This window comes from Candoia aspera, chromosome 4 (genome assembly GCF_035149785.1).
Source record: "Candoia aspera isolate rCanAsp1 chromosome 4, rCanAsp1.hap2, whole genome shotgun sequence".
Taxonomy (NCBI): Eukaryota; Metazoa; Chordata; class Lepidosauria; order Squamata; family Boidae; genus Candoia; species Candoia aspera.
The window spans coordinates 79,177,878-79,194,814 of NC_086156.1; the positions used below are offsets into that span (position 1 = coordinate 79,177,878).

At 39.9% G+C, this 16,937-nt stretch overlaps 1 protein-coding gene across 1 annotated transcript; it reads right to left on the bottom strand.

Moving 5' to 3' along the window:
- Positions 1–3,055: 3,055 nt before the first annotated feature.
- LOC134496262 (1-acyl-sn-glycerol-3-phosphate acyltransferase alpha-like) lies at positions 3,056–16,479 on the bottom strand. The gene is made up of 6 exons (XM_063301998.1): positions 16,304–16,479; positions 11,705–11,838; positions 9,996–10,171; positions 7,421–7,516; positions 6,043–6,115; positions 3,056–3,385 (listed from the first exon to the last, which is right to left on the bottom strand). The coding sequence occupies exons 1-6, from the start codon at positions 16,477–16,479 to the stop codon at positions 3,222–3,224; spliced, it is 819 nt and encodes a 272-aa protein (XP_063158068.1). The 3' UTR covers positions 3,056–3,221.
- Positions 16,480–16,937: the final 458 nt, after the last annotated feature.

Below are 16,937 nucleotides of genomic sequence, written 5' to 3' on the forward strand. Positions count from 1 at the left end.
TATTTAAGGGGTGGAGAAAGCTCATTTTTCGCTTCAGTTGTTCCTAACATGAGTGTCCACAGCTAAAATATAATAAATGTCTGAAATGAGGATTCACAAGACTGATATAAAATCAGCACAGGAGTCTAAAAGCTTAATAGTTTTAAAGGATTATAAAAGGCCTAGATGAAACAATCCATCACAGTCAGTTTGTTTACATAGCACATTGTTCTCTATCACAAATAAAATATAATAAAGTACCACAAAATACTGATCAACAATTAACTTCAAATATATCAAAATTTTAAAGGTGAAAAGGGGGTCAGTTTTTCTTTTTCATATTTTTTATATCTTTAAACTGGACTTGGCCTGGACAGCACAACAGAAGAGCCCTTAAATAGTCTTTCAGACAGGATTTTCCTCTGTGAATTAAGAAATATGTTCACTCTAAAATAATGTCACCATCTCTGTATTAAACCATTCATTTAGCACAGCAGAGGGCAACTTCCTGAAGCTGCTAAACCATTCTTTTTTGCCCTCAGAGCCACTTCTAACTCACTTGTAAAAAATGGGCAAAAAATGTTTTCCTGCCATTTTAAGGTGTGAAAAATACACAGTTGTTCTAAAAGAAACAAGTACTATTGTATGGACAGTGCCTTGTACAGGGAGGGTATTCTGGGGCCAGCACCATAATCCCAGGGGTCCAGGCTGGGTTTTTAAGCACTACCCTTTCTTTCGTGGGGATACGATCTCCTGCATCAGCCTGGCATTCTACTGAATTTCTTATTAAACTGGTATTCCACGGTTCCCTGACATGAGACTATGAATTGTAATTTTCAAATTATTACAGGAAGAATCAGAAGGGTATGTTTTTCCTTTCATATAATTTTAATGAAACTACATCAACTCCCGTTTTCCTCCATACCCCACCTACTTTTTAAAGCGTAGCCTGTACCACCTCACTTGAAAGTCAGATTGGCCCAGAACCCAACCTGCACATTTCTGCTCCGTTTCAAAAGCTGTTCATGCCAAGGCTGTTCTAAAGGGAGAGCTTAAGAAGGGAGAGCAGGACCCTGAAGTTGCCCATCAACAGTATCTGGATAAGATGTGCAAACCATGCAAATCTGGCAGGATTTCTTGCTTGAAATTTGAAAAGCTGGATATAATGTGTGTATGGAGCCTTGACAGAAAGAACCTAGCGCACTTGGTCCCAACCTGTACAATCTGTAGATCATAAGGTCAGACACAGCAGGTTTGGATCTGCAAGCTAAGAATTCTGTGTATTTAAAAACAAGAAAACTTCAATTCCTAAACAGTCTAGATTGGTGAAGTTTTCGAAATGAGAAGCATTTGCTCTGTACCAGTAAAATGTTTTTCCTTTACTCAAACCCAAACTCTATGATCTGCAGTGTTTTGAAGTGGGCTGGACGCAATACAGTATGAGTAGCTGCCCTGCAATGCTAATTGGAGTGATGTTTCTTTAACACAATTTCTGAATATAGCAGGAAACTTCACCTTTGCCTGCAGTTTCATATCAGATACAGCTCTAACTGCCAGCTCCATCTTGCAATTATTGTATCAATACAGCTAGTCCAAGACCTGCTTTTTGAGGAGAACTTGTCACATGCGACATTGGGCAATATCCTGCTGTTACAAGGAAGAAAACTCCATACTTCGGGTTCGTATCTAGGCACTTCCACAGATAAGAGATCTTCTGATAATAAACACAAGAGTCTTAATTGCTGGGTTGGCCTTTTAGAAATGGTTCTTCTATACTATGTACTGTCACCACAGATCACTTCTAGCCTCAGCACCAGAACAGCGTTTGGGGCATAAGAGATCTCACGCAGGCTGTATTCCATGTTGGCTTGGCTTTCCTTAATATTTCCAAAGGCCTTGCTTAGTGTTAGAGTTACAAATAAGAAACCTCCAAGGCTAAAATTGTTTAAGGGGAGAGCCAAACCTCCAAAGACTTCACATTAGAGTAGAATCTTTTAGGAATTTCGGAGTTGGGTGTCTACATTCAAAGTGTGGGAAACTCTAACCTTTCTTTTGTGGCTTTATAGAAATTGTCCATTCAAAAGTTAGAGCTGCAGCCAGCTTACAAGTCTGCTTAGGGCTCCCATCACTCTTTCACCTCAAAAACCTGAGAATAATGCACCCTGCACATAATCAGAATATATTTATATGCCTTTACTTGTACTGTTTGGCCTGCCCAAAGCATTTGAAGTGAAGAATAAAATATGATCCAGCATAGTAATTCTATAAATCTAAATACACAGAGTACAAGGTTAATCAAGTAGCAGCCAGTTAAAACAAGCTACATACAGTTAGGTGCATTCATAGAATATGGTGATAGGAAAAACATTCCATCTTGGCATGTTCCAACCAAATGGCAAGTCTGAATATTGCTAGAACTCAGATTGCTTGGAACAGCCTGTTGGAGGCTATACCACTTCCCAGATACTTGGAATGGCCTGTATTGATGTCAGAAGAATCTGAAACAGGAATTTTTCTACCCCCTTAACAAAATAGCTACCATGGTGGGCATGTCCAGCTACAGGACACCCATTTTTTTCCAGGAGGTGAATTAACTTCCCAGGTTGATTTACTGTCCTAGTGAAATCTTTGCATGGTCTATAGACATTGCTGCAATGTGATAGTACAGACTGGTGCTTTGTTTTGAAATGTGTAATATTCTTGTTATTTATAAGAAAAGGGTAGGGCAGGGAGTGTGGAAGATCAAGGCTTGGGAGCACACCTCCCCATGTCATTGTGTTGCCTAACCCTGCTTTGCTGAGTGACTCAGCTCGAGTTTTTTCCCATTATGACTTCCTGGCTCCAAAGTAGATTCAAATGTTTTGTTTCTGGAGCCCTAAGGCACCTCTTTCTCTAAGCTTTACCACTTATGTGAATTCATTTATCTTTACTAGTAAAGTACATGTTATAACCAAAGCCTGGATGGCAGGTATATGATCAGATAGGCCATATTTAGTGATGGCCAGACAAGAAAGATTTAAATGGAACATAGAAGTCCTCCTCTTATTCTACTCACCCTCTCTAAAATAGATTCTTCAGAAGAGATCAAGAAGAGATTGTATGTAGTATTTTTTATAGTTAGGTAACCAGGTAGTGCTAGTCTTTTTCCACTCAGGGTAAAATTGATTCCTGGCCTTGTTTGGGAGAGAAATGTTCTTGTCTTGCTTCCATCCTGACCAGTGTTTCTTCTGAGGCTTCCATGATCAGGAGCACTCATTGCTCTCATCCTTGTCTCCACACATCTTCCCAGAAATGTCATTAAAAGTGTCTTGCATCATTCTGCGAGTGCTCTCAACCAATGCAGAAATATCCTGTAAGTCAAGGCCTTGTGTTTCTATCTTGGGCAAAATCCGGATGATTATATTACCTATTGGAGACCAAAGAGAGGCAGAAAAGGGAAAGATGACTTATCTTATGTAGACATTTGGAACAATTCCAGAAAGGATTGTATTGCTCGAGAAGGAGATAGGAAAGGCGTACCAAATGCAAGTATGTTCTTGCAGCAGCTGATGCTAGGGGCACATGCAGATGACTCTGTTAAATTAGAGAATGTTTTCCAGGAAATGGCTTGGAATTATGTCACATAGGCAATTCTTTGGAAGAATTTGAATGGTTATTAATATGGGCATAGCACTGCAGCCTCAAAATAAAATTGCTTTAATTCTGGAATGAGCATAGTTTAGTCTAGACAAAAAAGCTCATTATGTGCTAAAACTGTATCTGGATGCTATCACTTTGGAATGCAAACAAGGGTAATTTGAATACTTTACTACAGAGCCTAAAACTTACATGAAGAAATAGCATTCATCTTTTTGAAAGAAAAGGCTAGAATTCTATTTATCTAGTACTCCCTCCAAGGTTTGTTTTTATTTTACTGAAGCTTATTTAACTTGGTCTACCTGGAAATAGGTTTATCATCTTATCTGCTCTTTGTATAGAAAAGAACCTTTTGTATATCAAGAGTAGACATAAGTAGATGAGGATCAACTAGTAGATCTCTGGATGAGACCTCCAACTTCTAAATGTTCAGCAACAGAAACATTTAGATCTACTGTAATTTAGTTAGAATCTTGGCTATATACAAACATACAGATCTATATTTGTGTATGCAGGTCATCCACGGATGTGCTTCCTAGGGTGAACAGGAGACTGTTCTTTTTCTCCAGGCCACCATTTTGCATCTGGGTCAATGGAGCCTGGTGTCCTGACAAAGTAGATCCTGTAAGCTTAGAAGTGCCCCATCCCTGTGCGACACAATCACTGCCAATTCCATTACTATAGCAACAGAACAATAGAGGAGACACTAACCCTCAAGCTGGATAGGGTAGTATTCTCTAATGGGAACCAGTAATGACAAAAAGGGTTATTAATCTGGAATGTGAAAATATGTTTTTCTGGAGGGACAGCTGTATTAGTATTTGTAGGAAGAATAAGGATCTTGTAGCACCTTAAAGACTAATGTCTTGATTATCCTGTAAGGTTTCAAACATCCCAGACCTCGTCATCAGATGCATTCAGATATAATTCTGAGAGAGGAAAAGTTCATAAAAGCTTACAACTTTTAAAACAATTTATAAAGTTCATGAAATATTATGTGATACTAAATTTGTAGTCTTAAAATGCTACAAGACTTTTTGGAAAATAATTTCTTGTGTGTGTGAGAGGAAGCTGTAGTTTCAGAGACAGAGAGGTAACTAAAAATATCACGGCATTTGTGAGCTTCTCCAAAAGGCACCTTCCCCAGCATGGTGCCTTTCAGAAGCATTGGACTACCATTTCCACTGTCATTCAACCATCATGCCCATTTAGGTTGGGGAAGGTTACTCAAGAGAGTGAATGTGAACTGACAAACCTAGGGCAGGTGTTGTATTACACTGAATTGTATTGTCATGTTTATTACAGCCAAAAGACCCAAATCCTGGGCCTGGTAGAAATAAATATTGCTGCCAGAAATGCTCTACTTACATTTTTTAATAAAAAATTATACTAATTATAATTAGTATATACTAATATACTAATTATACCTAGTAATCACCATAAGATTCTAGAGTCTTTTCCAAAGGAGGCCAAATCCAGTAAGTATTGCCCTTTGAATTTGCAGCATATAGTAACATGTACAGTATGTATAAGGTTGGAAAAATATTATGTATTCTGAGAATGTAAGTGTCTGCTTGTTTGCTTTCAGGCACTGCACATGGGTTCACTAAAATTTGAAAGAACATTTTATGTTAATAGTTCAGGTATGTGTGTGTGATATAGTGTGTGTGTGTATGTGTGTGTGTATATATATATATATATAGAGAGAGAGAAATATTCTGGGATAGGTAACAGGACAGAGACAGAAGAAGTGAGCTGGATCTTGGGAATTAGCAGTACATTGGGGGCAGGGAGATATGATGGCTATCAGTTTTCAGGCAGGAGACCCTACGTTACTTGCCTTTGTTTTCTATATGTTGCATGACTGTAGCTAACCCAAATTTCACAAACATTGTCATTGCCACTACTATTTAAACTATAAGCAAAAGTTTCTAAATTTGCACCTAAATGTGTAAAATACAGGGTGGAAATATCATACAAACCTCTCTCCTTTTGGGGCAGTAGACAGAACTATTCATCTATCAAACTTGTATACCACCATAATCAAAATGGGTGGGTAGATGGATGGATGGGGATAGGGTCATGTACTGAAAAACCTTCCGTATGTTTTGGACTTCAGTCCTTTGGCACTGTGATTATGTTGGACGGGACTGATGAGGATTGAAATCCAGAACAATGAAGGGCATCAGGCTGTCTCCTTCCATCTAAGTCATATGCACACATGAGAGTAAGCCCCACTGAAAATAGCAGGATTTATACCTAAATAAACAGGACTTTACATGGAAAGTGCTGTAGAAAGACGTTTCTCTCACAAATTCCTATCTCTTAACCTTCTTTCTAGGTAAGACAGAGCAAACTGATGGCTATTACTGTAAAAAGAAAAAGTTGGGCAACTCATAGGCATGGCTTTCTGCCATTTAGACTTACCTGGCTTGAATCTCTTATCCTTGAAACTGTAACTGTCCCTATAAGAAGATATCACAATGGGGACAATGGGGACCTATAGGATAAAAGACAGTTGAAAGGTAGAATCTTGAAGAAATACATCATGAGTTTTTTCCTCCCTTGTGACAGTCCTCTACAGCCACAGTTTTTACAACAACTCCCACTAATCTAGGTATTTCTAGATGTGTGGACTTCCAGAATTCCTCCACCAATGTAGCCATTGCTGACACTTCTAGATGTTGGAGCCCATACATCTGGCAAATGTCCAGGGAGGGAACGGTTAGTTTAAGCCTTCTCTGAACAGGAATTGAAAGCTTTTAGACAGAACTTGTAACTGGTTAGGAATAGACATTTCAGGATCAGTAAGTCAATCATTCTCCTGATTTCCCCATTTTCTGTGGAAATTAATTCTACTTCATGTATTAGGTGATGTGGGTGCTAGTCCATGAAACTTACACTGAGTGACAGCTTTCCCCAAACCACTGCTCTTCTAATGGTTTGAACTACAAGCCCCATAACTCCCAGTCAGTATGGCAATGTTGAGAGGGAATTATGAGAGGCCACATCTGGAGGTCACAAGGCTGGGGAAGCAAGCATAAGAAATGCATTGGCTGTTGGAGTGCCACAAGACTTTTTCATAACACATTTCTATCTACTGAATTTTCAGTTTTTATATAGGTTGCCATGTATATCTGGGCTGAGCATGCTCCAAAAATGATTAGGAAAAAATTCTTCAGACCTCACCCAAACATGGCACCTCTCTGCTATTCCTAAAATAGCCCATATGAACCTGAAAAAGGGTGCTACTTTAATGAAGAGAGATGCTATCCTTGTGCAAGTTCCAAAGCACTTCTTCCAAATAATCTTTGAAGTGTGTACAGTTTTAATATACACAGTATGCCTCAGCAGCACCTGGATGACCATGCCTAGGCTTGAAAGCTAAGCATGGTAGTTCAGGTTAGTAGTTGAAAGGGAGACCACTAAGAAGTCCCAGGACTGTAAGCTAGGCTAGGAAGTAAAAAAAAAACACCTCAGGAGAAGGCAAGGTTAAGCCAGTCTTGAACTGTTGCAAGAAAGCTGCAAGATGTGTCCATAAAGTCATCAGGAGTTAAGCTCCACTGAAGGACATCTTTGCCTTTATTTCTGTTTTTATCCCTACTTTGGATATGGATAAAGGAAAAGGAGGAGAGAATGGAAACAAAGCAATCTACAGCCATTTCATTTTACTCATACAGACTCACGATTTCTTAGAGATATTTTACTAATCATTCATAAATCTGGACAGTAGGGAGCCCTTAACATCTGAGTCAGAACTTCCCCCTTCCACAAAGCATCAACTTCATCATTGGGAACTTTTTACCTGAGCCTTTACAGCCAAGTGAAAGGCCCCCCTCTTGAAGGGAAGCATGGTGTCCACTTGGTTCCTGGTGCCTTCTGGGTAAACCCAGATCCTCAGCTGGGCCAGTGGACAGGAAGAGAAAACAAAAAGACCACCCATTACAATTTGAATAGTGCAGCCTATCTTCTGAAACATTCTAGCCCTTATTCAGCTATTTTGTCTAAAGCAGTGTTTCTCAACCTCAGCAACCTTAAGCTGTGTGGACTTCAACTCCCAGAATTCCCCAGCCTGCAACTCCCCAGGGAGTTGAAGTCCACACAGCTTAAGGTTGCTGGGGTTGAGAAACACTGGTCTAAAGAGTGCGCCCTACTACACAGAAAAGGAGTGCGATACATGGCCTGGCCCATCTCTCAAACTGCTGTTTCCCACCCCAACTGCCCCAGGTTGAATGGGAAATGGTGGAGGGAAGGAGCAAAGAAAGGGTTGGAGTTCCAAGGAGGATCCTTTGAATGTCTGGGTCCCGATAAAACATGGCTCTTGAAGACATCTGCCTTTTAAGCATAGCCAAATAGAGGCTCTCTGCTGTCCTTCCAGCTAAATTCAGAAAGGTCAGGATGTCTGGGAAAAGGCTGCCATGTTACTCATCTTTAATGTTTCCCAAAAGTAGCTGGAGTTCCTCCGTTTTCTCCTCTCCAGGAATAAGCAATATGCTGCCTATGAATAAACCACTCTCATACCTCAACTGGTGACAGCCAGCCTCCCCACCCCACCTTATTTCTTAAAGATTCTTTCAAAATAAGACATTAAATAGAAACACATGTGTTGCAAAGGACCCACAAGGATACTAGAAATCATCTGGGGTTGGAAGAGGAGGGAAGTAACTCCTTCACCTTGTAAATGTCAACAGGTGTTTAGTGATTGATCATGGCAAGAGTGGCAGCCATTTTGTGAATAGGCCAGTCTGTCAGAGGAGCCATTTTGTGATGCCCCCACCTCTCCTACCCATCTCTAAGTTCTAAATGAGTGCCAGGTCCAAGGATCTTATTCTAATTTTTTCCTCCTAGGAGCAGATCTGTGGCTCCAGAAAGGGCACAGTTCCACAGCAGTATGCTTGGAGTGTCATTGCCTTCCCTGCATCTGTTAAAGGCCTGGAATATTAGCAGGAGGTGTGGGGAAAGGGAAAATCTCTTCCAGGTTTCAGGATACCCAGGTGCTTGGATGCTTTCCTACCTCCATACTAGCAACCTGCAGCACTGCCCATTTGACCCTCTGAAGTAAACCTTCCCATGCATCCATTTCTACTCTACTCTTCCTAAAGCATCACAAATCACTTCTCTGCCCTGTCAGTCTTTTATTCAAACAGAGAGAAAGTTTCTTTAGAGCCAAAACTGAGACAATAATGGCAGAATTGTCTCCTTCAAGCTGAGCTCAGCTTCTGGTAACTACATGGACATACTCATGTTATTTCCTTGACAGCAGGGCATAGAAATGGTTTGCCAGCACCTTTTTCTGGGATATTTTTCTAATTTTGCAGTCTAGTCAACCCTGGGATTTCCTGGCAGTCTCACATCCAAGTACTAACTGGACATAATCCTGCTTAGCTTTTTTGACATCCACTCAGGTTGGCAAGGGGTTATATTTAAAGGCATACCAAAATGAAGGTCACAGAAGCACTATTCAAATATATTGAGATGCACTGGTTTCTGCCACGTGTGATCATTGGGATGTAATATATTCAATGACTAATTGTTTAAGGGTCACATATAAAAGAAGGGTAGGGGATTGATTTTTAAAGCAAGATGGTAACACAAATTAGCTTCCCTTCACCATTCTCACCATTAACAGCATTGGAACTAGGCTGAGAATAATAGTAAAGAAGAAAAATGGAGGGAGGCCATCATATCCACTCATCCCTAAAATCTTCAACATCCCTTCATCACCTTGAAGTGAAGCAAGCCAGGTAGGCTCAAGCAGCTAATGGCCCTTTAAAAAAGCTATCCCCCACCCCTCTTGGCACATAAGAGCAATCCTGATCTCAGGGCTCCTTCCTCTGCAGACAAAAGAGGATTAAGGTAATTTGGGCTCTCAGGAGTCTGTTTTATTCCATATGGAATGCAGGTTTTTAAAATTATTGTCCTAAGACTGCCTTCCCCAAGCAGGTGCCATCCAGGTGTGTTGGACCTCAAATAACCATAATTCCCAACTAGCAGGGCTAGTGGCCATCCTGACGGGATTATAAGGGACTGAAGTCCAATATCACCCATTGAAGGAGGGTGGGAAGGCCACTTGGAGAAGAGGAAGCTGCCATATACCAGGTCTGATTATTTGTCTATCTAGCCAAGGCCAGTCTTCTCTGGCTAGCAATGACCCCTCAAGATCTCAGTCAGAAATTGGCTTCTCACATGCTCCTTCTAATTGGAAATACTAGGAATTGAATTTGAGATCTTCTGCATGCAAAATATATGGCTCTCCCCTTGAAGAACAGTCCCTACCAACAGCTGCTGCAGCAGTTCTCCAACAGTATTTGGACCCCTCCCATTATTCATGCTTTTCCCAGAGTTAAACCATATTCCCACATTTCTCTCTCGGTGCTCACATCCTCATGCTGCATCCTCTCTGCAAGGTGCTCTATGGTGTCCCTGGCTTGGTGCTTCTTCTTGCGGTCAATGAAAACTAAGTCGCATAACCAGCAACACAAGCCCAGAGGCCCCCAGTACAGCAGCTCTTTTTTGGCAATTGGTACACAGCGCTCTGGCAGGATCTCCGCCATTGCTTGAAAGAAAGAAACAGAGTAATTAGAACTTCATGGCTCATACAGAACCTGAACAACCCAGATGTGCTATTCCTATGCATATCTCCCAAGTCAACCTTCTGCCTCACCATTCTGGGCAATTAGGGGGCTGGGCAGAGAGGAGAGGAAGACAAAATCATACTTAGTCTGGGCTTGCAAACTGTATTCTGCCGTAATGTGATTTGTTTTGTTTGTGTGAACCCAGTCATTGTACTTTATGAAATAAACACTAAAACAAGCAAAAATGAATGGGCAAGTGGTGCAAAAGGCAGTGCTGAAAAACTGGATGACTTTGGAGATTGGCAGTTGCTTGGGGAGACAGTTTGCCTGGTGAATTTAATTCTTTTTGTAATGCCTAAATAAAACTTTTCTCTTTTCTTTTTTCCTGTTGAGTTGCTTGTTTTATCTCCATCTAGATTTTCCCCTTTCCCTTTTCTTTTCTTTCCTTCCCTTCCTTCTATTCCCATCCTGCTTTTTGGCTGTTATCTATTAAAAGGAGGGAGGACAATATAAATGTGTAATGGTGTGTTTCTGAGTGCAAGACAATGGTTCCTATATGCAGATGGGGGATCAATTAATATTATTAAATGGGATACCTTATTTTTAGGTAATTTTTAATCAGTCGTTTTTCAGTGTTTTTTTTTTTCCATGGCCTTGTCTTGAAAAGTGTGTAGCTTCTGGTAGATATATACATGCAGAGTGTGATACATGCACACATTTATGGGGGTGGGGTGGGGATCTCCAGGAATTGCTTCAGCTGGAGTTGCTAATCATAGGCTGACAAGGTGAGGGACATTGCACATGGTCTTTGCCTGTCCTTACCATTTCTTTTCTGTCTACTCTTTCTTTGGAGATGATCTTAAATTCAGGGTTGTCTTCCTTTTCAATATAGTATTAAGTTTACCAGCAGCAACTAAAGTATTATACAATGCTGAAAAGCAACAGAAACATCTAAAGGTATGTATTTATATAGGAAAATTTGGAAATTAGCATTGCTTGTTATTTTGTTTAGAGGTCAACAGGATTCCAGTAGAAAGTTAGTATGTAATAGTAATTATTTACAAGCTTTAGATTGTTAAATTTATGATAGCATCCCACCATATGTATTTTCTATCTTGTGTTATATTGCATAAATTGCAAAGTTATATGTTTTCTGAGACAAACAGATCAAACAAGAGTGGCAGACCTTTTGTCATTTGTTTCCTCCGAATCATTCAGAAATTTGGGGGTAGGAGGGAAAAAAACTTTTGCAATTTTATCTAGATTCATCAAAATGTGGCAAAGCTCAGATTTAGGAATGTTGTATTTTAGTTGGAAAAACATCTTTGACTCTTTGAAACTGCAAGCTTCTATCTCCTTCGATTCATCCTGTGCTTTATCTTGCCTTCTCCCCATTTTGGGAATGGAGATTGGGAGGAGAATAGAAATAAATGTGACTAATAGCATTCAAATCATTTGGAATCAAATTCAAAACATTCATACAATGTTCCAGATGTGATAGGCTAGCCACATACCAAGAAGATCAAAATTTGTCTGATGGTTGCAAACAATCACATATGGCTGCTTGATATTCAAATTCTCAGAGCCCTGCACAGTGAATGTGACATTGTAGATATATTTGAGTGGACGAATGAAGGCACAGAGCAACCTGTGAAGAGCAGAACACAAACATGTGGTTTAGGGCAAGGTTCCCCAGAGTGGTCAATATCAATATGGGACTATCAATGGTTGTTGTTGTTATTAATTGTAGTTAAAGTAGTATTTATTACATTATTTTCCTATAATAAATTTTTGCGGGTCAATGAACAATATGAAACTTAATGAAGGGGTTGATTAGCTGAAGAGTTTGGAGACTCCTGGTTTACGGGAACAAAGAGCCCACTGCAATTCTTCCTTTCCCTTTCCTTCTTGTATCCACTGCAGCTTGCTTAATCAATTGCATAGAGTAGCTAGACTGTTGTAGGATTGAAACTGGGGCGAGGTATTAGTGGAAGGGAAGGGAGGGGAAGATAGGTTGGTTATGCACATGAAGGTTACATGTGAGACAGATTACAATTACTTTATCCTTTAACAATTGCAACATGTTAAAAACCAATTGTGTTTGTTGAGACCTTCTGAGATTGCTTGAACACTTTTGATGTTCCTTCAACAATTTCTTGCTCAATGATGTTGTTAAAGTCCTACTTTTCCAAAAAAATCACCTTAAGGTTTGCTATGGGGTGTGCTGGAAGGTTGAGATGCTCTGATTTTACTTTGTCCTTGTTTTGAGTCCTGATGTCAAACTTGTGTCCATTAATTACTTTTGCATAATATTTGTCCCATTTACTCTATGTAAAATCCAGAGGGCATTGTTGGCAGATGATGACATATATCACACTGGAGGAACAGTGTAGGCACCTCTAATCTTGTATGTGTATCTGTCGGGGCTGTAATGGTGCTATTCATGTAGATGTGGTGGCAAAATAGATATCTGCTTGCAGGGTCTAGTTGCCACGTTGGCATCATTATCTTGTTGTTGCTTGTGAAAAAATGCTTCAGGTTGGGTGTTTGTATGCAAGTATGGGCCTGCCACCCAGGGCCTGAGAAAGTGCAATGTCATTGTTCAGCATGGACTGTGACTTATGATGCATTTGAATGATTTGAGCTGTGAGCTGTAGGCAACCTGTAGTGTTCTGTTTCTGTGGTTTGCCTTTTAATAGGTCCTCCCTGAGAATTGATCTGGCTCTATTGATTTGTCCATTGATCTTGTTGGTGGGTAGTTCAGATCAGTCTGACCCCAGTTTAAAACCTACATCAGTTGAACCACTTTATGTATCTGATGAAGTGAGCTTATGCCTCTTAATAACATTATTCAGAAAAAGTGCTACCAGAATCCTGATTTTTTGCCACCCTAGGCTAACATGGCTCTCCTCCTCTAATGTCTACTAATGTTATGGAAATGTTATATTCCTATATCTTTTCTCTGTTATTTTTTTTATGCCACTATAGAAGAAAAGCCTCTTCTCACTCCCTTGTTTTATTTATGCCCATCTTCGGTTTTAGAAAAAGACAAGTATGCATCCATATTTTCTTCCTACCGGTTCTTCTATCCTTGAGTTCCCCTCCCTGATTTTCCATTATTATTCCGATGCCTCCTCAGCATCGCTGCATCTTTCTCCCACTGCTGAAGAGATTAAATCTCCCCTATGGAGCTCAACTAAGATTGACCTTTATCCAACCACAAGCATACAATCTTTAAAATTCTTCTTATTTACACTCTTCAAGACTTTTATGCCTATATCACAATTAGTACTGTGTCTAGCACTCTTTTCAATCAGTGTTAATAGCTCAACCTCCTGACCACTAAATCCCATCAGGATGTTCTTTCTATCATTATTTCAATGATTTCCTCTCCTTTGTATTGTCCTATTGATTTAAAGTCTATCTGTGTGCAAGAAATGTATAAAAAACTTCAGTGTGGAGTGGTAGGGATGTAGCAAGTTAAAGAGGGAGATGCCTTTGCTATGCTCCTTCCAATTCTTGCATTTAAAATAAAATATCATTGCCTTTTGCCCTGCCAGCAAATTTCCTTAACACTAACCAACCCATGGAAGCAGATTACAATAAGGTTTAAATAGAGGAAGAACAGAACACTAAGGAAGATTATAACAGTTTTGCCAAAAATATTTTGTTGATGAGGCTGGAGCTGGACAGCAGATATCACAAAGTACAGTGCACCCAGGACTGTTCAAGTTATTTTGGCACCTGAGACCAAAGATCCCATTAAAGACTTTTCCTGCCTGACAGTAAAATTACATCAGTGCTGTTTTCACATAACATGCAATCCATCACACTCCGACCACCTGTCAACCTACTGTGTTATGCGAATGCAGTTTGTGTAGTTAGCTTTTCTGTCTTATGTGCACCCAGAAAAATGACTAATTCTAAAGTTAAGCAGGGTCTAGTGTACTGCACAAACATAATCACAGATTCTTCAGTGGAGAGTAAAAGCAGTTGGATAAGGAAATGTACAAATGACAGAAACAACAGGCCCAAATGAAGAGGTAACTATTAAAAAGCTTCCCTCCCCACCTGCCTTCCTCCAAGTCAGACTGCAGGCTCTTGCTTGCCTTCAAAACATGAAAAGAAACAAGTGGAGGAATGTCAGGGAATTCTGCTTTCATTCCTCAAGGTCATCTACTTTCTAGGGCTCCAACTGAGCCAGGAAGAGTTCAGTGATCCTTTGTTATTCCCTTTAGGGCATGCAATGCATTTTCTGTGTATAATCCTATCTGCTGTTATCAAATGTATTTTAGGTATGGATATTCCTGAACTTGCTTATCACTTATCAGAGAATTCAAAGGACTGGAGATGGGAAATGTATTCTTCTGAGATAATTAAGTTTAACTGTAAACTGCCCAGAGTTGCTTGCCAAGATGGGTGGTGAAGATATGTGATGAATATATAAACAAACAAACAAACGAACAAATAAGTTTGGTATTGGGGAAACACACATTTTATTTGCCCCCGTTGAATTTCAGTGTCCTACTCTAGCTCTGAGTGAAGTGGGGGGTGGGAGAGACTTTCCATAAGGAAAATTCTGACATTGTCTTTCTGAGAGAACCCAGCAAAAAGAGTGGAAAGAATTTAGGGGGTGGTTGATGTTTGTCAGTGGTGGGGGACCATTTTTCTCCAAGGGGCTGCATGCCAACAGTTAGGAGAGCCAAAGCACATCCACCTGCATTGCACAAACATATAATGTCTCATGTACATCCATTTCTATATTACTACAACCCAACCAAAATCATTGGCATCCTACACTCTCCCTGTGTTTTCCTTTTTCTGCACACTCTTCTACTGACATTCCTCTTTAGTATCCTTAACAACATCAGCCCCACAATATCCAATCTGTTCATCAGTTCATCTTCCAATTTGTCTAATTATCAAAAGTGCATTTCTCAGGGCCTTTTTAAGATGTTAAAAGGCCCAGGAACAGAATGTTTATTTGAGCAAAAAGCCCTTTCTCCTTCCTGCCCCCCTTTTTTCTCCCTATATCCTTTTGTTCAAAGTAAGTTTTATTCCTTGTTTTTTGTCCACTGACATCAATATCCCAGTAAGGAACGTTGTAGGCCAACCTAAGTACTGAAACAAATCTTTGTATTATATGTGAATTGATAGTTCTCCCCACTTTAAAAAAGGCCTTGACCTTTCTACATTCAACAAAAAGATCAACCTATGTCAAAGAATAACACATTTGCCATCAGAAAGACACTATTCAGAAATCAATGGGAATATGTTTCAGGTGTCATCTGTTATTGAATTTAAAGTGGCCATCACAATATAAATTAAATGAAAACACTGAAGTAGAATAGCATCTGCAAAGGATTTTTATTCTACTCCTGGTGTTAATCAGCTTAATAATAGGAGGTTTGTATTTTTATCAACACTGCTTTGTGAATGGGCACTGTAAAGATTTTAAATATCTTCATTTAAATGTTAAAGTAATGGCATTGCCTATATGCTTTATATTTCGTTTTCCTTTAACATTGCTGCTTGCAGTTCCCCTTCTCCTATCATGTCTGTATACATGCACAAATATTTCTGGTTATCTAGGGAAACACTTCAGACACCTGGTGAAATGGACTGTAACCATGAGTTCATACCATAAATAATTTGTTAATCTTTTCAGTGCCACTGGATTGTTGAAAGGAAAGACTCATGAAAAATGGGTGTTGATTAGGTCAAAGGCAATGTGAAAAGTAGTTACGCACTCTTTGCAAGAGTTATTTTCACTTCTCTGCTTTTTCCCTTGTCCAACCAATCTTGAATAAATCACTTACAAATGGATACAAATCAAGCCAAAAAAAAAAAAAAGATGCTCCCAACAGCAAGCTCCATCATTCTCTTTCACTGCACTTCTAGTTTCTTGAAGGAAGGAAAGGCAACTATCTCCTTGAGCTGAAGGGTGGGGTTACCTGGTTCTCATGCTGCTTTGCAGGTAACCCTGTGGCCCCCAGGCTGAAGAAGTTGGCCATCACTGGCCTATTTTTCAGAAAAACCTGGTGCCAAGACTTACCTTGTTCTCACCATTGTGACCATCCCCCAAACTGAAGCTAGAATCAACATCTACTCACTTCATGTTTTCCGCTCTTTGTCCAATGAATACAGCTACCAAAGGGGATACTGAGACAGACAGGAATAAAACCCAGGCACTGAGGAAGGCCAACTTGCAGAGGAATTTGAAGGTCATGCTCCATTGGTAAAGTAGAAAGATCACAATAAGTATGAAGGTAGGTAAGAGAAGATCCATTGTTGTTGGGATAAAGGTGCAGATAAATATGGAGGAACAAATAATAATAGGGAAGATGGCCAGATATTCCAGGGTGGAGAAAGGGGATGGCCCTTCTACAGAGATTGCAAGCTATCAATTGGTGTTGCCTGTGGGAAGGACAGAGGAGTGACATTGACACAGAAATATGTCAGAGAGTGTGGGAAGGAATGCTCTAGAACTGCATGTGCTATATATTCTGGAACATGAGAAGTAGTGTAGGTGTAGTAGAAGTAGGATGAACCACAACAGAATTAATCATTCTGAGTTTATATTATGTCATTTTGGGGGAGCGGGGTCAGGCAGTCTCTTGCTGATAAAAACCAGGGCTGTGATTTCAATATTGGGCTGTGTGTTTTTTTAGCCTGGATACTTATCCAACATTTTGACAAGGGGAATTCTAGACACTGAAGTTTGGAATGAGAGAGGAACAGGGAGTG